This window comes from Diaporthe batatas, assembly GCF_019321695.1.
Source record: "Diaporthe batatas strain CRI 302-4 chromosome Unknown Contig00013, whole genome shotgun sequence".
NCBI classification, from domain to species: Eukaryota; Fungi; Ascomycota; class Sordariomycetes; order Diaporthales; family Diaporthaceae; genus Diaporthe; species Diaporthe batatas.
The window spans coordinates 2,015,744-2,038,314 of NW_025408560.1; the positions used below are offsets into that span (position 1 = coordinate 2,015,744).

The 22,571-nt window shown below is 48.1% G+C and overlaps 6 protein-coding genes across 6 annotated transcripts; 3 read left to right on the forward strand and 3 right to left on the reverse strand.

Moving 5' to 3' along the window:
* Positions 1-3,683: 3,683 nt before the first annotated feature.
* Positions 3,684-5,788, reverse strand: KVR01_010262 (uncharacterized protein). Its single transcript, XM_044789751.1, has 4 exons — positions 5,710-5,788; positions 5,491-5,621; positions 4,042-5,426; positions 3,684-3,986 (listed from the first exon to the last, which is right to left on the reverse strand). Exons 2-3 carry the CDS (start codon positions 5,599-5,601, stop codon positions 4,269-4,271), a joined length of 1,269 nt encoding a protein of 422 aa, XP_044640421.1. The 5' UTR covers positions 5,602-5,621; positions 5,710-5,788; the 3' UTR covers positions 3,684-3,986; positions 4,042-4,268.
* Positions 5,789-7,308: 1,520 nt separating this feature from the next.
* On the forward strand, positions 7,309-8,924 carry KVR01_010215 (uncharacterized protein; the record flags this gene model as incomplete). The annotated part of the gene is made up of 2 exons (XM_044784289.1): positions 7,309-8,045; positions 8,174-8,924. 2 exons carry the CDS (start codon positions 7,309-7,311, stop codon positions 8,922-8,924), a joined length of 1,488 nt encoding a protein of 495 aa, XP_044640374.1.
* Positions 8,925-10,102: 1,178 nt separating this feature from the next.
* Positions 10,103-11,639, forward strand: KVR01_010305 (uncharacterized protein). Its single transcript, XM_044786912.1, has 2 exons — positions 10,103-10,978; positions 11,032-11,639. The coding sequence occupies exons 1-2, from the start codon at positions 10,274-10,276 to the stop codon at positions 11,569-11,571; spliced, it is 1,245 nt and encodes a 414-aa protein (XP_044640464.1). The 5' UTR covers positions 10,103-10,273; the 3' UTR covers positions 11,572-11,639.
* A 181-nt stretch (positions 11,640-11,820) lies between these two features.
* On the reverse strand, positions 11,821-13,390 carry KVR01_010145 (uncharacterized protein; the record flags this gene model as incomplete). Its single annotated transcript, XM_044790611.1, has 2 exons — positions 11,821-12,459; positions 12,545-13,390. 2 exons carry the CDS (start codon positions 13,388-13,390, stop codon positions 11,821-11,823), a joined length of 1,485 nt encoding a protein of 494 aa, XP_044640304.1.
* Positions 13,391-19,595: 6,205 nt separating this feature from the next.
* Positions 19,596-20,507, forward strand: KVR01_010545 (uncharacterized protein; the record flags this gene model as incomplete). Its single annotated transcript, XM_044783849.1, has 1 exon — positions 19,596-20,507. The coding sequence occupies one exon, from the start codon at positions 19,596-19,598 to the stop codon at positions 20,505-20,507; it is 912 nt and encodes a 303-aa protein (XP_044640704.1).
* Positions 20,508-20,765: 258 nt separating this feature from the next.
* On the reverse strand, positions 20,766-22,289 carry KVR01_010572 (uncharacterized protein). The gene is made up of 2 exons (XM_044787533.1): positions 21,917-22,289; positions 20,766-21,828 (listed from the first exon to the last, which is right to left on the reverse strand). Exons 1-2 carry the CDS (start codon positions 22,161-22,163, stop codon positions 20,819-20,821), a joined length of 1,257 nt encoding a protein of 418 aa, XP_044640731.1. The 5' UTR covers positions 22,164-22,289; the 3' UTR covers positions 20,766-20,818.
* Between the last annotated feature and the right edge of the window lie 282 nt (positions 22,290-22,571).

Genomic DNA, 22,571 nt, shown 5'->3' on the forward strand with positions numbered 1-22,571 from the left:
CTCCGACTGCCATGGACGCAGTGAATCCGTTCAGTTTGAAGGCGCCTGCGGCCTCGATACGGGCCACGGCATCAGGGGAGATGAGCTCGAGCGCCTTGAAAGCATTGTGGTGAATCCCAACACTGGCTCCGGCCTCCCTGAATTCGGGGGCGGCTTCAAAGATGTGCACGTCTAGGTGGCGGTGTTGGCGGAGGGCGTAGAAAAGCGTGGCGCCTGCTAGACCACCACCGGCGATAGCGACACGAATCCCTTTGTCAGGCGGCGGCATCTCGAGTTGATGTTGCGGGCGTTGGCTAGATTCCCAAGGATTGGGGAGCGCTTCTGGACTTCGGCTCTAGGTTTCCAAGAAAGCGGGTGACGGATTGACTCCAACCATTTGAACTGGTGCTCTTCTCGGTTTCGGTTGCCAACAGCGACTGCGCCGCACCGTGCCTTGTGGAACTACCTAGGTACTTATAAAAGATTTATGGTTCTGGTGGAATCTTACCAAAAAGTGTATCCGGCTACCAGGGGTGTCCGGGAACCCGAATACGTAGTCTACTCTGCTAGTACCGGCCGGCAGAGCAATGCGCCTGATTGCTATTCAAATTGTAATTTAGATTGCAGGTGGTCAGCGTAGCAATTCCTGCTTGGTTAGGTTAGTCGTTGAGTAAGAGGCCAGCGCTGCCCCAACTAAACAGGCAGAACCATACACAGGCTGATCAGGCTAAATAGTCGTTCTTCCATGTAACGATACAAGACACCAAGCAGGCCATGATTTTGAGGAAGGGGAGTTAGATAAGAAGCCGCCTTACCTTGGGCGCAGCACTGTCCCCCATTTGATGTCCCCAGGTGAGCAAAAGACGTTTTATCAAGCCTACATCTCGGAGCTTTCTCTGAAACTGAAAGCTACCTTGGTGTGGGTAATGATACCGTGTCACTTTCGAGTTTATAAATCGTGTTATAATAGTCGGGAGGTAAATATTCATGTAACTGTTGTACTATAATTCTAGAGCATGTTCCGGTACATCAAAGTCCTACAGCCTCGTACAGTGCCTGCTGCGTTTCTTGACCGCGCCAAGTGTTATGGCTTCTGCTGTGCACAGGTTTCCTCTCGAAAGATGCAGCCGTGTGAGCCTCTAAAGCCACCATATCCATGCGGGTCGTAGATCTCGCGTCCCGGATCATCCTTTGTAACCAATACTTAGTAAGGCCTGCAGCCAGATATGCAGTTCTGTGCTGACCTGCCCAAACAAAACCACCAAGAAACCCTCGATTCTCGACTCTGTCAAGCGGTTGTCACACAACTTTGCATCCAGCTTGGCCCTAAGCCAGGTGTATATCTGTTGCGTCCCCGCTTTTTTCATCCAGCCGTGATTTCTTCCAACTTAGTAACGACATCCACAAACCTGTGCGAAATTCTCCCTCGAGGCATATGATTATGTGGCTGGTACCCCGATTCTCGAAGCCTCGTCAAGAAACCATCAGTGGTTCACCGGACGAATGCTCTGAAGTTTGCAGTAAGTCTTTTCTGTAGGTAGCAATGACTCAGGATTGACCTGTCTAAAATGACTACAGATGATGCGATACTCGAAGCCCAAACTAGGGGTCAATTACCGAGCCTTTGTGATTCAAACAGCGCTTTTCAGAATTATGTTGCAGGGTGTAATACCTGTTTTGAGGTTAACAATGGGACTGATCGAACCTCAATTGACTCCAACCTGGCGCCATATCTCCAATTTTGTCAACTCGAGGACACACTCCCTAGTCCTACTATCGACGTGTCGTGGCTCATAACGTTCACAACCTTCACACCTACTACAATCAAAGCAGTGCAGACGCTTGGCGGTGTATCATCCGTTCAGACATTGTATGCACCAATTTTAGCCTGGTCCACACTTCCAAAATATTCATTTCACCAGTCTGTTAGCTCGATGATTTCAAGCTATATACCTACTTCTGTCTTCAACGAGCTCGCGCACTCCATCAGCTTATCAGCCGAAGCCGCGAGTGTGACTGGGGACGCTACGAGTTTAATCTATGCAGCCCTGGAAGCGACTTCTCTGCCTAGCTGGTTCACAGGTGCTATTCCATCCACCTACTCGTCGCAAATGAATACGCTACAAGAGCAAATTAATCAGCTCCGGGCCACACCTACCACCCTTGCTCCACCTACTTCACTAGCGAGTTCCAGTACGAGTAGCTCTGGATCCGAGCTGCCTTCCCCTAGTAATACTTTGACTGCAGGTATGTCATTATTTAGGTTAACATGCTACTTAGATACTGACTTGCGTTGTTTTAGAGGGCTCTGACACCGGGAGAAGCATTGCCTGGATTGCCGGGCCAATAATTGGCGGAATCGCTTTGATATGCTTCATCATCGTCGGTATGTTCGTATACCGACGCCGCTACAGGCGCAGGGCAGAACAGAAAGACCTGGATGGCGATATAGCCCGCAAGACATGGGATAAGCCGCAGCTTCATTCAGAACACCTTCCACCAAGGCAATTGTACGAAATGGACGCATCAAATGCGCCTTCTGAGGCTGACAATGGCATGCTCCCTGAGATGACTGTCAATGAGGTACCAGCTAGTGAGCTGGCGGCTGGTGACCATGATTCAAGAATATCTATAGCCAGCAGAAGTGTGGCTTAGCCCGAAACATTTGCAGAGGAGTTTTGTGAAAGGCACATGGGATAGATGGTTAGTTGGAAGATGAGATGGTTAGTTGGAAGATGAGATGGTTAGTTGGAAGACAAGATGTTTAGTTGGAAGACGAGATGGTAGCTGCGCAGTATCGACAGGGTGCACGCCTCGCATATCTGGTGGACTGGGCGGGCGAGAATAACAAATATCTCAGTATTCAAATCCAGAAGAACTGTGGACTCAATGTTTATTTGCTGATAAACTTTGCACACTTGCACACAAAACGGAAAAGAAAAAGATAATGTACAGTCACTCAAGCTTAAAGAGAACAGTACTAGAGTTTGGAAAAGTTACAAATATTATGACGCATTTAGAGAGGTAAAGCCAACGCACTTGATTAGGCCCGTTAGTGCGGCCGCTTCTCTGTGAGTCTTTCCAGCGGTGCTTGCCTATAGAATAAGAGATCGGATATTCGCACCCGCCAAAACGGAGGGTACACCCATACCAGGAAACTCAGAGTTCAAAGTGCTTAGTTTGCACCAAGCTACAAGTAATTATCTCGTAGGTGTCATATAGGAGGTTATCCTATAGGAGGTTGTCCTATAGGAGGTTGTCCTACTAGTAGAAGAGGTTGTCCTAGAGGAGGTTGTCCTATAGGAGGTTGTCCTATAGGAGGTTGTCCTATAGGAGGTTGTGTTCCATAGGAGGTTGTCCATAGGAGGTCATCCCGTAGGAGGTTGTCCATAGGAGGTCATCCCATAGGAGGTTGTCCTATGAGAGGTTGTCCCATGAGAGGTTGTCCCTTGGGGCTTGGGTATACCCTCCGTTTTGGTGGGTGCGAATATTCGATCTCTAGAATAAACTGGTTTCGCTTCTATTCCCCATACGTCTGGGGACATGGATGGCGCCTTCATATGGTGCTATAGAATAAATAATTGAACATACGCTCGTTGCCCCTAGAATTATAATAGTTCAGGCAATTGCGTTACATGTTCTTAGACACAATCTCCTCACTTGAATTTTGAACTTTTGGGATGTGGCTATTGCTGCTTGCGATAGTTAATAGAAATATTCAGCCTTCGTCATCTTGCATCTACCCCTCAGAGAGACCACCAAGCATCTTATTTGTCAATGGGCATTGTAACTGGATAAGGCGTTTCGTTCATAAGATCAGCATAAACCTGGTTAGAGTGCAAATATTATTCTGTAGCACTCCAAGAATGTGATCTTCAACCGGCCTGCGAATTACCTAAAAAGTGTATTATACAATCCAAGTTCTCGTTGCAGCGACATACTAAAGCCAGTGCCGCACTGCAGGCAATGTACCTACATAGGTATGTATAGCGGCACTGGGACGAACTCTGTCAAAGGACTGTGTCAATATGCATTCCACCGCGGCATGGAGACAAAACTGACCTCTAGCTCCAAGTGGGGTTGAGTTCTTATTATATGCTGTTGCTCCTATTTGTCCATCTTCCAGTAGTTCCTTATGATACCCCCATTGTTTTAAGTGTAAGTTCGACCTCAACAGAAACACCGTACCGACCGTTTAGGAAGTTTCTGTAAGTCCGGCACGAGACGGCACGATATCGATCCGAGACCGATGTCGGTCTTGTATGGGGCTGTAGCGAACTGAACCACTTCTAACTACCAGCGTGGTACTCAGAATCGCCTGGAGTCAGCGGATGAGTTACCTGGTTGGTCATTGTGACATCTTCATCATGCCTGCGCTGGTAATCAATGGCTGCAGTAAGCAGATCCATGAGTCTGCCCGAAAAGGATCGTTCCAGGTCGGGCAGTCCGCGGCGCAGGCGGGCCGATATCCACTCGCCCCAACCCTTTGCCCACCACACCCCTCGTAACTGGCTAACGAGAAGCGAGTAACAAATAAATATGGCCACCGCAGGTCCTTCATGTCTTCTCAGTCGGTCCATGTATTCCTCAGAAACGTCAAAGAGCCAGACAAATACGTCGGTTGTCTCAACCACAGCTTCTGAAGACCGCCCGAAGACGTTGTGAAAGGACTTTTGCAGATGCTGGATGGCATCAGTGTAGATCACCTGCTCCGCAGGATCGGTGACTATGTCCCGCAGCAATTCCAAGATGCTTTCTGGATCGCATGTTGGACAAGAACGGGTCTTCAGAGCGCGTATTAAGCCCTGTTCAAACATAGGTGCCAGTTCTCCCTGGTGTAAGATGACTAGGTGAGGTAACATGATTAGCGTCTTGATGCCCCTGAACAAGAACACCCAGCTGAGGAGGTCCTCCTCATCGTCATCGGCGTCTTCCGTTTGTTCTGAGCGGGAGGCAAGCTCTCCATTCTGGGCCAGTGAATAGAAGCCAGTCAGGGTTGAGAATACATAGACTGCTGTGCAGTTCTCTTCCGTGACATTCTCCATCTCAAGCTGTGCCTTGCTGAGCGCCCCATGGTAGAGCTTGACACCTGTGGCCCAATAAGACATTCTGGCATGCGGTCGTAGGTGGGACAGATGGAGCGCGGAAACTGCCAGCAACGCGTGCAAGACGTAATCTGTTCGCAGTGCGATGCGAGGGACGCGGTCTTGCCACACCTGCATGGCCGGTGCATTTGAGGAAAGTGTCAGTGATGTCGACGCGGTGTAGTGGTGCAGCAATTCCATGTGTTCCAAGGTGAACATCGGAGTACCCGGCACTCCCGGAATGCTCGGCGTTGGGCCTTGTGCGGCGGCCTTGGACGTCATACGCCGAGACGTGACGGCCTCATATACACACTCGGCGTTGTGAGCCTGGCAATTTGCGCACTGTGGCTTCTCCTCTCCACACTAAGACTTCGCCATTAGAGACAGGTCCTTGAAGTTGGCCCTTCACTGGTGGGCTGCTGCTTGCCTTGACACGACGACGCTTGCAGAGCGTACACCCTGTCCTCGCTTTCCTGTGCGGCCTGCGCATTACCGTCCGCCCGGGCGGCGTCGGGTCTGATGTCCCAGGCTCCGACATGGTCAAAATGGGTGGGGCGCCTAGTTCAGAATCGGCGGATCAATCCATGTGTCTATGAACCAAACTTTGGAGGTCAGCGTTGGTGCCGAGCGGCCGAGGTAGACGAACCGGTTCAGAATTTATCTGATCCACATCACAGTCAAGGGGAAGGGGGTGAATGAGTCGTGCCAAGAACTGGGGTGCAACATGGGAGTTCGATGGGGCACACGGCTTTCGACGCGCAACATCCCCTATTTATAGCATGGGCCGCTGCATGTGCTCTATACGGATACGCGTGTCCACTAACCAATACCCTGCATCCCGTTTCGACCCCACGGGCTGTTCCCTCACAGACCACCAGCATGGATACATACTTGTGTATTCTGCTCAATGAACCTGCATCCGCTAGCATCGGCAACACAGGAGGGCGACGCCGGTTGCCACGGGTCTCTTATTTTTGGGGCACTGCCACGGCAGTAGCAGGAAGCATACTTCAGTGGCCGGAGCGAGTCAACATTCAGCTCAAGCCTGAGGAACGTTTTTCCGTAGCTAAGCGAGCCTTCTCGCTAATATGTGGTGGATGACCTCAAGTTCGAGACGAGGCCAGGAATGAAACATTCATCTTGATTGTTCTGGATCGCTTCTGGCCTCCAACCTCTGTCTTTGTGTTAAGTAAAGTTGAGTGCATCTGGGCCGAGTATTCCACCCCTAGGACGGCCCGGGGACGTTGTCGGTCGACTCCACCTTTGCAGCAGCTCACCGACGAAGGCCCGCGATAGGCCTTCACATTACATACCTACTTAAGTAGGTACCCAGATATGGAGTAAAAGTATGACGACATCCGAAGAAATCCGTCGATCTTTTCTCTGAAATTCACATTGCAAAAGCTGCCCTGGAGCAAGCTCAGTGAGACTACTGAATCAGCATCTTCCTGCTTGGATCTTACGCGTCTTCAACCTAGTTCACCCTAACCACGTCCTTCAGAGGCGATATAACTCGGGGAGAAACACGGTAGGTGAGTGATCGGCAACTTGCCTGGTGTCCATAATTGATAAGTTTCGGAGGATAATAGAAATCCGAAATCAGATTTGAGCACTCAGTCGCATAGATTGATAAATCTGCCACGAGTTGGTCTTGAGCGTTTACCACAATACGAAGGGGCCATGTATGTCCTAGGACGTATGTGGAATAGAAGCGAAACTAGCCCTATATCAGTATTCCACTGTGAGACAATAGCAACACGGCCAATGCAATCTCAAAAAGACACCCGAGCGCTGGTGAATTTATGCCCGAAGGATCCTCTAAAATAGCCCGACCAGCACCAACGACAACAAGGTCGACGCCGATTGGCTTGGCACGGGCCATAGCCAGCCCCTGGAAGCGCGAAGAACCAACCGTCTCGCTCCTCTCATTATCGCGTGATGGGGACAACTTCATTCTCGCATCTTCAGTCACAAACGAAGGCAAATGAGGTTACCAGGACGGCAGCTGATACAAGTTTATCTTGACGTACGAACAAATGAACTGCTCACCAGTTCCATCCCATCCTGACTATACGTATCAGCACCCAGCTATGGCAGTGGAACGTGGCCAGGAAAGTGAGGCGAAGCCCGTCGTGCTTCGTAAACTGGGAATCAAGTCAGCTTTACCTGTTCCCGCCACTGCCCCATTGATATCTCTATTATGCTGACCAAGTAACAATTGTTTAGTGAGACGTACCAACTGGCAATGTATCAATTGGATCAGTATCGCGGTACCATCCTGTCTTGTCGTTATGAAATCCCTCATCGACTAGCAGAGTCACAAGACCAGCTGGAGAATGCAGTGAGGATTGCTGTCGCGGATACGATCATGAGACACCCGATGCTGCAAGTCAGCATAATAGATTCTTCTTCCAAGACTCCCTCTTGGATTCAGCTGAAGAGTCTCGACCTGAAACAGCATATCATATGGGTTGACGTGATGGGAAACGACTTTGAGAGCATGGCTAGGGGCACCTTCAGCACCCAGCTGGATGAGCGTTTTCCAGACCTTTCCAGCATGCAGCCGGGATGGAAGGTCACCATTATTCGGCAGGGAGATACTTCCATCCCTTCTATGGAAGTCATGCTTACATGGAATCACCCTTGGTTTGACGCGATGGGTGCTAAAGTGTTTCACGAAGACTTCATCACGGCTCTCAATGATCCTAACAGAGTACACAGTCAGACCTTATCGGGCTTGGATGGCAACATCCTCAAACTGGCCCAGGACCCCCTCTTGCTGCCTAGTCCTATCGAGGCCGTGGCGGGTCTACCAGTACGTGTGAAGGTCCTCGGCAAGGCCCTTTGGGACGACTTACGGCCGCAATTCTTGAATCGCGATATAACTTGGGCAGCGTGGTGCCCGATCCGCCCAACCCCGTATAAGACTCAATACCGGGATTTCTGGGTTGACCAAGCATCCTTGTCTGCAATTTTAGCCCTGTGAGTGTCTTTGGATAGATATACTTTCCCACCAATCCCACGAGGCTGGCCGTGGTCACCTTGTGATCGCTTCCACTCGGGAGACTTACTCATGTTGTCTTTTTGGTCACTGATTCGATTTGCTGCAGGTGTCGACGAAACAAGACTACTATCACGGGCTTGATAAATGGGTTAGTTCTCATCGCCTTCTCCTTGCGCCTGGACCGCGCGGCTGCGCCAGGATTTCAAAGCTCTACTATAGTGGACCACCGCCGGAATCTCCCTCCGGCCCCACAGAGTGCACCTTGGATTCGGTCAGACAGAGCAGTTAGCAACTATGTGACGCAGTGTCTCCACAGATGGGATACAGATCTCACGGCACGGATCCGCTCCAAGTTCCCAGCCTCTGCCAGCGATGGCAAAGGCATGGATCTCTCTGCTGAGCTCCAGAGCGAACTTTGGGCTATAGCTGCACAAAACCGGGCCGAGATAGTACAAAAACTACAAAGCGGGCTACGAGATGATCTGGTTGGGCTGTTTAAGTACGTCGCAGACTGGCAGCAGACGATGAGTGCTATGGCGAAGAAGAAGCGCCAATTCACATGGCTGGTTACAAATATCGGTGTGATCGACCCCAGTTTATCAACAGCGGGGGCCGTCGGCGGCGATAGCAGCAGCAGCAACCCTGATGCCGGGGAGAAGTGTTCCATCAGTCGAGCCCGATTTGGCCTCAGCACCGAGGTCCCTTCCGCAGCTATCGGATTCTCACCAGTCAGTGTCTTCGGTAGGGGCATGAGTGTTGGTGCTAGCTGGCCTGATTGTGCTGTTGAAGACGCGCTCGGGGACCGCATCGTGGCTGATATGGAGACGTGGCTGGCTCAACTTGCGCGGGAGTCTTGATGGGATAGTGTGGTGCGTCTTGTGATATGCAATAAGTAGAGACAACTAATATATGTGTATCTACTAGAGCGGTCTAGAGTGATAAATATAAAAAAAGTTTAAAACATTAATTCACCTACCTTACCCCTTCTACTAACTATCTCTACTTTAAAGTCTTTAGTTTAAACTTTTAAGAAGTTATATTTTTTATTTATATTTTTTATTTATATTTTTTATTTATATTTCTTATTTATATCTTTTATTTATATTTTTTATTTAAATTTTTTATTTATATATTTTATTTATATTTTTTATTTATATTTTTTATTTATATTTTTATTTATAATTTTCATTTATAATTTTATTTATACTTTTATTTATTTCTTTTTTATATTTTTATTTATATTTTTATATTTTTAAAATATTTTTAATTTATTAAATTAATCTTTTTTATTTAATTTGTTTTCTTTCTTTCTTTCTTTCTTTCTTTCTTTCTTTCTTTCTTTCTTTCTTTCTTTCTTTCTTTCTTTCTTTCTTTCTTTCTTTCTTTCTTTCTTTCTTTCTTTCTTTCTCTCTTTTCTTTTATCTTTTATTCTTTTAAATAATATTAAAATAAATAGAATATTTAAAATATATAAAATATTTATTAAATTTATTAAATTTATTAAACTTATTAAATTTATTAAATTTATAAACTAATAGTTATTATAATTTAAAGAAAGTAAGAGGGTGAGAGTAAGAGTGGCTTTTAAGAAGTAGGGTGAGTGTATTAAGTTATTCACTATTTTTAACTTTTTTTATATTTATCACTCTAGACCCCTATAGTCTACCCCTAGATACTTGCTTATACGTGCCTTCCCCTTGCCCGCCTTCTACCTACCTAACCACTGACAGTGTGGGTTTTAATAGACTGAGTAGCTTAGCAGCCTCGCCTCAACTACCTAAGTAACTTATAAGGTTATCATGTAGATCTGCTCTGCTGCTGAGACGATAACAGGGCGAATCACAATCTTAACGTGTGTGCCCAGGTACTTGTTATAAGCTTGCCCAGCCACCCTAGGTAATTTCCGGCTACCGGCTGACCCTCCCACCGAGCCCCATTCCCCGGCCCGGCCTCGAAGCTTGGCCGCTGCCGATCCGCCGCTCGGATCCATGGATGCTTCCTTGATGAATAGATCTCCTAGGTTCCTCTTTCCATAATTTTAGTCTATTCTCTGCTTCACCCCATACTACCAAGTAGCCGTCGTCCTCATAGGAGACTTCGATCCAAGCTCCTTTACCGCTCGGCGCTCGGCGCTCGGCCCCGCAAAGCTGGGTCAGGGTTGACCACCCTGACTCAAAAGAGACTGGAAGCAATATCACTGCATCTCATGTTACTTCCTGTCATTAGAAGCTATCTGATCACACATGACTGCGGCGGCAAACATATCATATATCACGAAACGTGTTGCAGCTCATCCAATATGAGCCACACATTCATCAACAAGTCGGCGAAGGGGGTTGTTGTCGACGGCCCGAGTTCCTCCGCGGCGTCGCAAGTACTTGCGTTCCACCAGAACTTGCCTCACTACGAGCAGACACCACTACATTCACTCCCACAGGTTGCTAAGGAGCTACAGCTCGGCCATGTCTTTGTCAAAGACGAGTCCAACCGCTTTGGACTGCCGTCTTTCAAGGTTCTGGGCGCATCATGGGCGGTATACCGGGCCCTCACAGACAGGCTACGGCTAGAACCGGCGGCCTTCATGGAAGACAACCGTGGAAGCCAGTTCTGGGCGCGCCTGGGAAGCATGGCGAGGGCTGAGGAGCTGAGCCTGGTGAGCTGCACCGAAGGGAACTGGGGTAGGGCGGTCGCTCGAATGGCAAAGTATATCGGGGTACCTGCGGCGATCTATGTTCCAAGCTTCATGCCTGAGACGACCAGGGCGCGGATAAGGTCAGAGGGCGCTGAGCTGTTGGTTGTGGATGGTAGCTACGATGATGGTGTTGCTGCAGCTCGGGCGGAAGCAGAGAGGAATGACCTCGCAATCTTGGCTATGGATATGGGCTGGGAAGGATACACAGCATTTCCTAGTGTATGTGGTAACTCGATGTCCTGACTAGAGCCTTCTGACTGACATGATATCAGTGGGTCGTGGAAGGGTACAGCACCATGCTCAACGAATCCGACCTACAGATTAAAGAAGCCACCGTCGGGAAAGCGGCCACGCACGCTTTCATCCCCGTGGGCGTGGGGTCCATCGCCCACGCAGTCACTCAACACTACAAGGCGTTTCCTAATGGCCACTCATCCCGAGCCTCCGTCATGACAGTCGAGCCCACGACAGCCGCATGCCTGAGGGCGTCGCTGGAGTCAGGCGAGATGACCACGGTAGAGACCGGGGACTCTATCATGTGTGGTATGAACTGCGGCACACTATCATCCACGGCCTGGCAAACACTCAAGTCCGGGGTTGACGCTGATGTCACCGTCACGGAGGAGGAGGCGCACGCAGCTGTGGGTGAACTGTCGAGCATGGGCTTACAGCCCGGCCCGTGTGGCGCTGCTACTTTATCGGCGCTACGGACAGCCTGTATTCAGGCACAAGACGCACTGGGCCTTACTCAGGATGCAATTGTGGTTCTTTTTTGTACGGAAGGCAAGCGTGAATATGAAATACCCGCATGATCGCTGACGAGCCATCTCCCTTAGAATACACTGACAAAGACACAATGATAGCTGTCACTGCACAATAACTGCTCTCGAATTTGCTGAAATCCACTATTTACGCGTACCTCGTGATATGTTCATGAATGAACACGATCGACAGGCCATATTGTAGACCGTGCAGGCCATCGTGAAAAGAAAAATAAGAGAAAAAAGGGGTATCACAAATTTGCTCCAGCATCATAGAAGAGAACCACTAGGCCGAAGCCCTTAGACAACAAAAACGATTCCAATGCCCGCTGAGAGAATCGTCGGCCAGAAAGAAATCCGCACATCGCCATGGGCATTCGAAGCCGTAACAACACCGCTAGGTCCAGACGGCGAGGTTGCTTTGGCCGTCCCATTCGGACTGCCAGTAGCCGTCTCGAGGCCGCCGGCTTGTTTACCAGTGGGTGTCGCCACATCAGGAAGAGTCGGGCTTCCCGAAGCCGTGAGCAAGCCCTCGCCCTCCCCCTCCCCGCCGCCAGTCCCCGTCACCATCGACATAGTCATGGTGTACGTCATGTCACCGACTGACTTCTGGAACGGAATGCTCGTCGGGAGCGGGTGCACCGTGGTCATGATGATCGGCACGCTCGTTACCGTCACCCGCGACGCTGAGGCGGGAGGGGCCGGCGCCGCGACGGCGGCGGATGATGCGCTTGGTGGGCTGCCGGCGGTGGCCACCCACTTCTCTATCATGCACTGCTGCATGAGCTGGTTCTCGACGAGCTGGTTGTTCTGCTTCGACGGCGTGAGGCTCAGGATGTAGCTGGTGTCGAAGCTGCCGGCGGCCCAGCCGACGAGGCCCATGAAGACGTCTGAGTTTTGGTTGATGAAGCTGTTTTGTGAGCAGAAGTCTGTGAAGCACTGTTGGCAGGGATGTGGTCAGAATCTAGTTGTTCAGGATAGGATGCATCTCTCGATGCTTCCTGGAGGGTATTATGATACTTACTGTGGCATCGCTTGATGCTCCAGTCTCACTGACGATGCCCTTCCGGCCTGTCGACCTCAGAAACTCCGCCACGGTGGTGAATGCATCGACATTGTCCGTCGTGCAAGTCTTGTGCGTCCCAGAGTTGTCTTCATCCAGGTACTTGTGGATGTCTAACAGCAGATTATCCGTCGTCCCATCCGGGTTCGTCACGTTCATCAGCGCCGCAGCGCTCCCGCTCGACACCAAAGTCGCGGCGCTGTCGAAGTTCGTGCCAGGGAGCAGAATCATCTGACTAGTTGCGCCGGCGCCCCTGATTCCCGCCACCACCTTCTGGCAGGTCGCAGCCCAGACATTGATATCCAGATCGTGCGGCTCGTTCATCAGCTCAAAGACCATCCGGTCCTGGTCGGCATACTTGGTCGCCAGCTGCGTCCACAGCGCGACGAACTGGTCGTCGGTCGGCCCACCCTGCCCGATGATGCCGCCATTCCACCGCGCAAAATTGTGTATGTCAATCATACAGTGCGCCCCAGTGCTGAGACAAGCTTGCACAAGCTTGTCATACTTGCCGGCGTTGTTGGGGTCGAGGTCACCGCCAAGCTGGTTGTTGACCAGGAACTGCCACGAGACGGGCAGCCGGAACAGATTGAGTGGTTTGTCCAGGGAGGACCAGTGCTGCATCTGCCCCGGGCCATCGCCCCCTCCGCCGTTGCTGCCGAGGGGCAGCTGTGTCGATCCCGTCGGACATGTGCCGTCTATCTGGCAGCCGAAGTCACCGCCTGCTATGGCGACTCCGAGGAACTGCACCTGTGCGGCCGCGGTAGCCACCAGGGTCACGGCAAGGAAACTTGTATATAAAAACATGTTGTTGTTGTGAAGCGAAAGACAATAAAAAAAGAGAGAATGAATGTGTCGAAGAGAATGGCTACTTCATGGCAGGCCCTGGACGAGTGAGGGGAATTCGGTAGTCCGGAGAAGCTTGTCTTGTGGTTGGCAGACGAGTCGAGTCGATATATCAGAGACTTATCGTCCGATGTGCCCGCAGCACTCTACTATTTGAACGTTGGTGCCAAGGGGCGGTGCCCCCCAACTCACAGCTAAACTGCATTGACTCGTGTGACAGGGTTTGAGGCGTCGTCTATCTTTGACCATGGTTATTTACTCCAACGGGCCTGTCTCCTGACAGAATGCGACTGTGGCCGCCCGAAAATTCCCAGCATCGTGGCGCAGGTTTGTGGGCACCTTAACAGATTGATGGGCTTTTTCTTGGCAAGTGTGCTAGTGTCTGTCCGTGAGTTTCCCAGGGGTTGCTGTACATCAGACGCCGCGGGTTTCAGCACTTCAGACGGAAACCAGGGAATAGCCGCGATGCCATACAGGTTCATGCCGCGTGCCCAGCCGCAGGGGGCCAGCCATCTTGGCAACGGCGGCGCCGGGTTTCCATCTAGGCATGTAAGTCCGACGGTGGTGACTTCTGGCATGATCCGAAGGACGGTCTGCTGTTGTTCGATGTCACATACTCCTCTTCATGATTTACACTGCAATCCACTTTACCTTGCCGAAATTTATTAAGGGTACTTTATGTGCTACTGCATAAGAAGCCGTTAACCTTGCTCTACTTCTGCCGTCCCGCGTGATTACCCTCCGCGGTTGACCTGTCACTGGACTTGCCAGACAGCCGCCAACAAACCATCTTCAATTGGCTGTTTCATTTGAGGAACAACGGGCCAGCCTCCGAGCCAGCCGAGTTTCTTCGGGCCCAGATGAGGACAACGTTGACAGTCCCTGCGCCTGAAAGCTCGACTCTGGCATCTCACGTCCTTTAAGAACCCGTATAAAGACGTCTGCTCGTGGTCCGATGTCTGTGCGTGGCCAGTCTAGACATGACAGATTGCAAAAGAATTGTCAATGCCGAAGTGAAGACACTTCAATCCAGCTTCAATGTTCAAAGCCGATAGCTATGCAACTTTACACGTAGCTAGTGTGACATGATGCTATTAGAAGTGATGGGTTTTTGGAACAATGAACCTATGAGAACACGGTTTTCAAGAACTTCAAGCTGTCTGGCCCGGGAATACTCTCTGCCTCCACCGGAGTTTCATTTTAGCAGCCTCTCCCTTTTTTTCAGCATCCATGGATTTACTGTCTCGGCGAAAGGTGGACCATCTCACCTTTCCCAAGGGGGTTTGAAACATATCTAGGTACTCGTGTGGGCTCGTGACAATGCTTCTTCTGTACGTGTCAAGCAAGTCGATAAATAGAATTGTGGGATAACTGGCGAAAAATGACATGGGCGCTCATTGACCAATGATCCTATATTAGGAACATATACATACTAGCCACCTATCGTATTATCACTATCGTCATCGACAATGTATTCTTTCCAAGCGCTGGGTCTTGAGTGCTTACCACCGTATGAAGACGCCTTGTATGTCCTCGGATGTATACGGAATAGAAGTGAAACCACATACATACTAGCTATTCCGACAGCTTGAAGTAGGTTTTTCACCACGCAAAAGAGATACAATGTGACCAATCATGAAATTAACATGGGCCGAAAGGTACTTTCCATCGACCAGTCATACCATTGATCCCGACGTGGATACACTTCCAGACTATTTTTGGATAACTAAAAGTCAATAGAACACTAGCGTTGAGACGACTGCGTGACGGGCCGACAAGGCAGGAGCTAACAGCTTTGGTCACTACGGTCAAGCCGTGGCCCGGAGAGGATTACAGCCCCCGAAGTTTTACTAGTACAAATAGCAGAGATAGGAGGCTTTGATCAGCCATGGCGCGGAATGACAAGACGCGATGGTGCAACTGCGCCCCGGGGCAGGATGGGGGTCTAGTCATTTGCAGGAAGATGACATCAAGATGCAAATCAGTCTCTCAAGCCCTAACGTTACGCAAAGCCCAGCTATCTGTAGGCGCTCGCAAAGCGATCGGGACGCAATACTCGCAGGGCCTGTTCTCTGGCACCTGGGTCGTGCCTGAGAAAGGTTCGGACAGGCTTGATGACACCGCCAGATTGCTCCTTCTTCGCTGACGTTTTTGAACCAGCACTGGACTATAATCTATTGACTATTAAAAGCTATTTCATCTTGAACACAACTTAACCGAAGTGTTATATATGCAGTGGTTGGTTCCAAAGTCCCCATGTGGGCGAAATCGTCATGGCGAACGCTTCGATTGTGGCCAACGCGATCTGCGACAAGTGGTATCGACGTGCTCAAAGCAATCACACATATGGAGCAATCTTAAGTGACTGTGCTGAAGATCCTGCCGCATATAATTGTCGGCAGTAAACCCTGGAAGCTAGCCTCTCAAGGCGAACCCAGATGTAACAGGAGGTACTAGAGTAAGTCGGCACACCCTATAATATATAGCTCTACTAATATATATAAGTTATTTAGATTAATATAATTAAAATTATTGAATTATAATATATATTAAGGTAATACATTTTTTTTTATTATTTTTTATAAATATAAAGAAATATTTTTAAAAAGAAATAGTTTTAATATATTTATTTTAATATATTAAAAATAATAAAATAAACGTTTTATATTTAATAAATATTTTATTAATTTTTTATTTTAAAAGTATTACATATTTATATTAAAAAAGTAAAAATAAATTAAAGTATTATATATTATATTTTAATAAATAATATTTATATTTATTATAAAATAATAATATTTATAATTTTAAAATATTTATATATTATATAAAATAATTAAAATTTAAATTTAAAACTTTATTTAAAATTTTAAATTATTTATATTTTTAAAAATAAAATATAATAAATTCTTAAAGTTAAATTAATTAAATTTATCATATATAACGTTTTATAATAAATTTATAATTATTTATAAAACTATTTATTAATATTTAATTTTATTTAAGTAATTTAAATTAATATTATTAATTTTATTAAATATTATTAATATATTTTTATAAATTTAATTTTAAGTTAAATTTAAATTTATAAAAATTTTAAACTTAAGTTTAAAGATTTTTATTTTATTTATTAATGATAAAAGAAAAATATAAAATAAGAATATTAAAAGATGAATAAGTAAATATTAACTTTATAAAAATATAATTATAAAGTAAATAAAATAAATAAAATAAATAAAATAAATAAAATAAATAAAATAAATAAAATAAATAAAATAAATAAAATAAATAAAATAAATAAAATAAATAAAATAAATAAAATAAATAAAAAAAATAAAATAAATAAAATAAATAAAATAAATAAAATAAATAAAATAAATAAAATAAATAAAAAAAATAAAATAAATAAAATAAATAAAATAAATAAAATAAATAAAATAAATAAAATAAATAAAATAAATAAAATAAATAAAATAAATAAAATAAATAAAATAAATAAAATAAATAAAATAAATAAAATAAATAAAATAAATAAAATAAATAAAATAATAAAATAAATAAAATAAAAATAAATAAAATAAATAAATAAATAAATAAAATAAAATAAATAAAATAAATAAAATAAAAAATAAATAAAATAAATAAAATAAATAAAATAAATAAAATAAATAAAATAAAATAAATAAAATATATAAAATATATAAAAATTAAAGATTAAAGATTAAAATTAAAATTAAAAATTAAAAATTACTATAAATATTTTATAAAAGTAATTAGTAAATATTTAATTTAATTATTAATAAATATTAAATAAATATTGAATAAGTATTAAATAAATATTAATAAATATTAATAAATATTAATAAATATTAATAAATATTAATAAATATTAATAAATATTAATAAATATTAATAAATATTAATAAATATTAATAAATATTAATAAATATTAATAAATATTAATAAATATTAATAAATATTAATAAATATTAATAAATAAATATTAATAAATATTAATTATTAAAAAATAAATAAAAAATAAATAAAAAATATTAAATAAAAAATAAAAGTAATAGTAAGGATAAGGATAATAATAAGGATAAAAGTAAGGAGGGGGGTGTATTAGTAGTGTGTGCTGCTGCTGTGTCTAGGTGGTGTATATTAAGGGGTTGTATTTGTAGTGCTGCTGCTGTGTCTAGGTGGTGTTCATTGAGGGGTTGTATTTGTAGTGCTGCTGCTGTGTCTAGGTGGTGTTCATTGAGGGGTTGTATTTGTAGTGCTGCTGCTGTGTCTTGGTAGTGTATAAAAATAAAAATAAGGATAAGGATAAGGATAGAGGATAAGGATAGAGGATAAGGATAGAGGATAAGGATAGAGGATAAGGATAGAGGATAAGGATAGAGGATAAGGATAGAGGATAAGGATAGAGGATAAGGATAAGAATAAGGATAGAGGATAAGGATAAGAATAAGGATAAGAATAAGGATAAGAATAAGAATAAGAATAAGAATAAGAATAAGAATAAGAATAAGAATATAGATAGAGGATAAGGATAAGGATAAGGATAGAGGATAAGGATAGTAGATAAGGATAAGGATAAGAATAAGGATAAGAATAAGGATAAGAATAAAGGATAATAATAAGGACAAGAGTAAGAAGGGGGGTGTATTAGGAGTGTGTGCTGCTGCTGTGTCTGGTGCTGTGTCTGGGAGGTGAATATTAAGGGGTAGTTTTAGTAGTGTGTGCTGCTGCTGGGTTGTGGTGCTGTGTCTGGGAGGTGAAGATTAAGGAGTAGTATTGGTAGTGTGTGCTGCTGCTGTGTCTTGGTGCTGTGTCTTGGAAGTGTGTGTGGAAGAGTGATTGGGATTGGGATGGTTGTGTGTGTGCTGGGTTTGTGTAAGGATGAAGAGGAGGGGCAGGAAAAGCTGATCAAGGTGGGAGGGATGCTTTCTATTTATGTTTTTCTGATCAGGACTTAGCGTGTTGTAATCAGTTCCTTTCGCCTCTGTGGCAGGCAAACTTCATTAACATGCTCAAATTTGCAATGAACCTAGGCATTTAGTGTGTTGAGTGAAGATTAGAGCTAAAGTGGCTTATGCTTGTGACTCATAGTGGGTGAAGTTAATGGCTTTTAGTAGTGTGTCTTAAAGTGGCCAGATATTTTACAGTACACTAGATTCATACTATATCCCTTACCAAAAGGTTAGCCACCAGCAAGGTGGATGATGGTTGACTTACAAAACTGTCCGGCCCATACCAGCGACAATAGAGGCCAACTAATGTCGTCCTTCTAACACTTGGCAGCTCACCTGATTGACACGTAAATCGTAAATACTAGTAGACACCCTAATGAGTCACCGCAAATCATAGGCCATCTGTGTAGTATCAATTTTAATTAGCGTGTATCCATCCTGATATTTCCACGTATTCACACAAAGCAGTAGTCACAGCAGCCGGCTAGCTGATGGGAGACTTACAGCCTAATAGTCACACAGCGATTCCACTCAGGAAGCCTATCGATTTCCGAAGCCACCACAAAAGACACAATAGCATGGCGGTGGGCCAGTGGTCTAGCCTGGCTAGACCAGTACTAACCTTGGAAGCTAAGTATCCTGCTCACCACTACGACCTCTAGAATGGACACACCAAATCTGTACAAGGCTGAACGAACCTCGCAGGGCGTACTAACAGGAACCTTGATGAACGTTTCGAGGAAATTGTTCGATTGTACATGCATCGGCCCTACCACTTCGGTCCTGGTTTACCTCCCCGTCAAATTGCGGGCCAAAAGCAAGGGACATCATGGGCTTCAGGATCGGCCCGCGAGGGAGCCAGAATAAGCAAAATGGGGGAAAGGAGCAACGTTACCGTGCGTGCCGTGTGAGACCACCCTGCCGAATAGATGTAGGATACACTGCAGGTCACATAGTGCGTGGCGTCAGCCCCGCCATAGCGATGGTCCCGTGTTGATTTTCGTGAACACATGTGGCCTTTTCCTGAACGCGGGACACTCAAGAGCTACCTCAAATTCCCACTGAAGAGATCTCTCTGCCCGACAAGGAAGGAAACATGGCCAACACAAACGAAGGGGGGCCCAACCTCTTAAAGCTCGCCCCGGAGCTCCAGCTCAAAGTCTTCGAGGGCGCTCCCCAGCCCGCGGGCGGCCATGGACCTAGCCATGAGCTGCCGGGCCCTCCATATCCTCTGCGACACATACAAGAAGCAGATCATGGCCGCGATCAGGGACAACATGGTGGCGCCGTTCTACGAGTACTACTCCTTCCTCGGCAGCATGTGCATCCCCGAGTCGAAGATCAAGCCATGGGCGGATATGGCGCCAGAGGAGCGCGCAGCGCCTCCCGGCAAGTCCGACTTCGCCGTCGACGTCGTGCGGCACCTGCCGCGCGTCGCGGAATGGTTTAACGGCGCCATCGTCCCCACCGACGACGTCGACTGCCCCCTCAAGGAGGACGTGTGCGGCGGCGGCGGCGGGGGCCCGTTCTGCGTCGACCCCTGGGGCGCGAGCCCCGAGTCCGGCCCGTCTGGGAGGCACTGGGTGGCCGTTGCTAGGACACACCACATGCGGGTCTGCTGCGACCTGCTCTTGGACACGAGTACGGGGATGCTGTCGCAGGGAAGGAGCGCCTTTGGGCGGCGGCTCGAGGTCGAGGCACGCCCTGTGCGCGAGTGCCTCGCGCTCAGGATGAGGTGGTGTAGGGAGCTCAGGCTGGTCCTCGTCCCGGGGGTTAATGTCTTCCACCTGGACAAAGGCGGCGGAGGAGAGGAGGGGGCTGCGTCCTTGGATGCCGCGGCCTTGGAGGAGGTCGGGGCGCCGGTTTGTCCTGATATGCAGTTTGACCTGGCTCACGAGGTTGATAGAAAATGGGTTCGGCACCTGTACAGGAAGTTTGGCTGGCCCGGCGGAGACTGGGACAAGGAGGAGGGCCTGGAAGCTATTGAGGAGTACAGGGAAAGAAGGACCGCGGAATTTGATGAAAGGATGGCTGAATTACGGAGGAGGAGAGATGAAACGCTGCGGCGACTCGGCCCTGTGGTAGGGACGCTGCATGGCTTCTAAGCGCTTCTAAAATGGCATTACTACCCTAGGGTAACATCCACGATGATGTAGGTGTTGAGGATGTCGAGTACGTTATCGGCAAAGGCAACATACATATGGTCTACATACATCTGGCCTGATCTGCCTGCACAAGCATCGGTGAGGCAGTGCTCAAGGGAGGCCAGGGCAGATGTCAGCAGGGTCAGGGTATGATCGGTGCAGGTCTAATCAGTCGAGATACATACTAGTAACTCAATATCGAGGGCGCCAACGACGAAACTGTGAACGACACTCCATTACCACTCTATTAACTATACTCCACGACATGCCTCTCACGGCCTATACTCACTCGTGGGCCTCAGCCCCAGCCCAGACTTCTCATACATCATGTCCAAGGCCCTCATCTGCGCCATGCTGTTCTCATGCGTGAAGAACGTCCCGTTGCCGGGCCGCCCGCGGACCCGGTTGACAAACTCCTCCAGCTCGTAGCGGTACGTGGGCCAGTATACCTCGCCGGGCCCGTCGACGCCCATCTCCCGGAACGAGTACGCCTTCCTGGTCTCCCTCCTCACATACCTGCGCACCTCCTCGCCAGAGCCCCTCCTGGCGACGACGAACTCGTCCTCGACGTCGACGCGGTGGTAGACAGGCGAGAACATAAAGTTGACAAAGACGACCGTCCGCGTGCGCCTCGTCTCCGTGCCCTCGCCCTCGTCCCCGCCGCCCGCCGGCTCGACGACGACCGCCCGGTGCCGCACGGTAAGCGTCGGCCACTCGAGGCGCAGGTTGGACCCCCGCAGCCCGCCCTCGACCTCGCCCACCACGCCGCCCGGGAACCGGAACTGCGCGCCGAACATGCCGTCGCACCGCCCCCGCGGCGGCGCCATGGGGACCAGGTCGGCGCGCACGCACTCCTCGGGCTCGGCGCCGAGCGCCGTCCGCACGGCGGCGACGGCGTACGTCCCGACGTCCATGGCGGACCCGCCCGCGAGGCCGTAGTCGAAGCGGATGTCGTCGTCCCTCGCGATGAAGGAGGGGACGACGGCGCGGGCGCGGGCGTGCGCCAGGGTCGGGCGGTCGACGACGGACAAGAAGAGGCGCCACGAGGGGGCGAAGAAGCTGTGGAAGGCCTCCATCAGGACCGGGGCGGGGCCGCCGTGCGGGTGCTGCTGCGCGAGGAGGGGCGAGCGGAAGAGCAGCTCGGCCTCGGCGGCGTTGGAGGTGCTCGGCTTCTCGAGGAGGACGTGCTTCCCCGCCGCCAGGGCCCGGAGCGCCCACTCGAAGTGCAGCCCGTTGGGGGTGGGGATGTAGACGGCGTCGATGGCCGGGTCGTCCAGGATTGCTGTGGTGTGATGTCAGTGAGTGTTCAGTGGTGATGGGACATACGTAGATGGAGGATAGATAGATGCAGAGGCACCAGTGACACTCACCCTGGTAGCTGTCCCTGACCTCGGGGATGCCGTGGCGCTTGGCATAGGCGACGGCCCTGCTCTTATCCCTCGCGGCGACGGCGTAGACGACGATGTCCGGGTGGCTCCTGGACGGGGTGATGAAGCCCATGTCGGCGATGTTGGCGGCGCCCAGGATGCCGAACTTGAGGGCGTCGTCCTTCTTTGGCGCGAGCGGCTGTCTGAACATGGTCCAGTTGCGGCGCACAGCACCTAATAGTGAGGCCATTCTGCAGACGTCGTGAGTTGGATGAGTTGTGAGTTTCAGTGTGATGAGATCATCGGAATTCAGATGTGCGATGAGGGGGAGGTGGTCTAGCTCTCGTGTCTGTGCTCCTCAGGCTTTGTACTCGAGCATTTATGTTACATGCGTCAACTGGTGTGCGCCGCCTGCCACCCGGATTTTACAACCTGTATAGATACAGATAGATATTGAACCACAGCACCCTCCCTCAGCACGACCCTTGCTCAAGGCAACGGCCCAACTGGTTCCTCCGCATCGTGGCCTTGTCGGATGTAAAACCCAAAAATACCGGGAACTTGCCCAACAGCCCGGGGCACATGGCAGAGTTGGCCCGAATGCCGCTGTGACAGGTCTCTTTGACGAGCACCGGCTGGCCGGCTCAACCTGCACGGG

Bases quoted from the DNA above. Each gene is read 5' to 3' on its own strand.
- KVR01_010305 (XM_044786912.1), top strand. From the start codon at position 10,274: ATGTTACTTCCTGTCATTAGAAGCTATCTGATCACACATGACTGCGGC. The intron at 10,979-11,031 runs GTATGTGGTAAC...ACATGATATCAG, and splicing joins GATACACAGCATTTCCTAGT to TGGGTCGTGGAAGGGTACAG.
- KVR01_010572 (XM_044787533.1), bottom strand. From the start codon at position 22,163: ATGGCCTCACTATTAGGTGCTGTGCGCCGCAACTGGACCATGTTCAGA. The intron at 21,829-21,916 runs GTGAGTGTCACT...ATCACACCACAG, and splicing joins GGTCAGGGACAGCTACCAGG to CAATCCTGGACGACCCGGCC.
- KVR01_010262 (XM_044789751.1), bottom strand. From the start codon at position 5,601: ATGTCGGAGCCTGGGACATCAGACCCGACGCCGCCCGGGCGGACGGTA. The intron at 5,427-5,490 runs GCAAGCAGCAGC...GCGAAGTCTTAG, and splicing joins GCAAGCGTCGTCGTGTCAAG to TGTGGAGAGGAGAAGCCACA.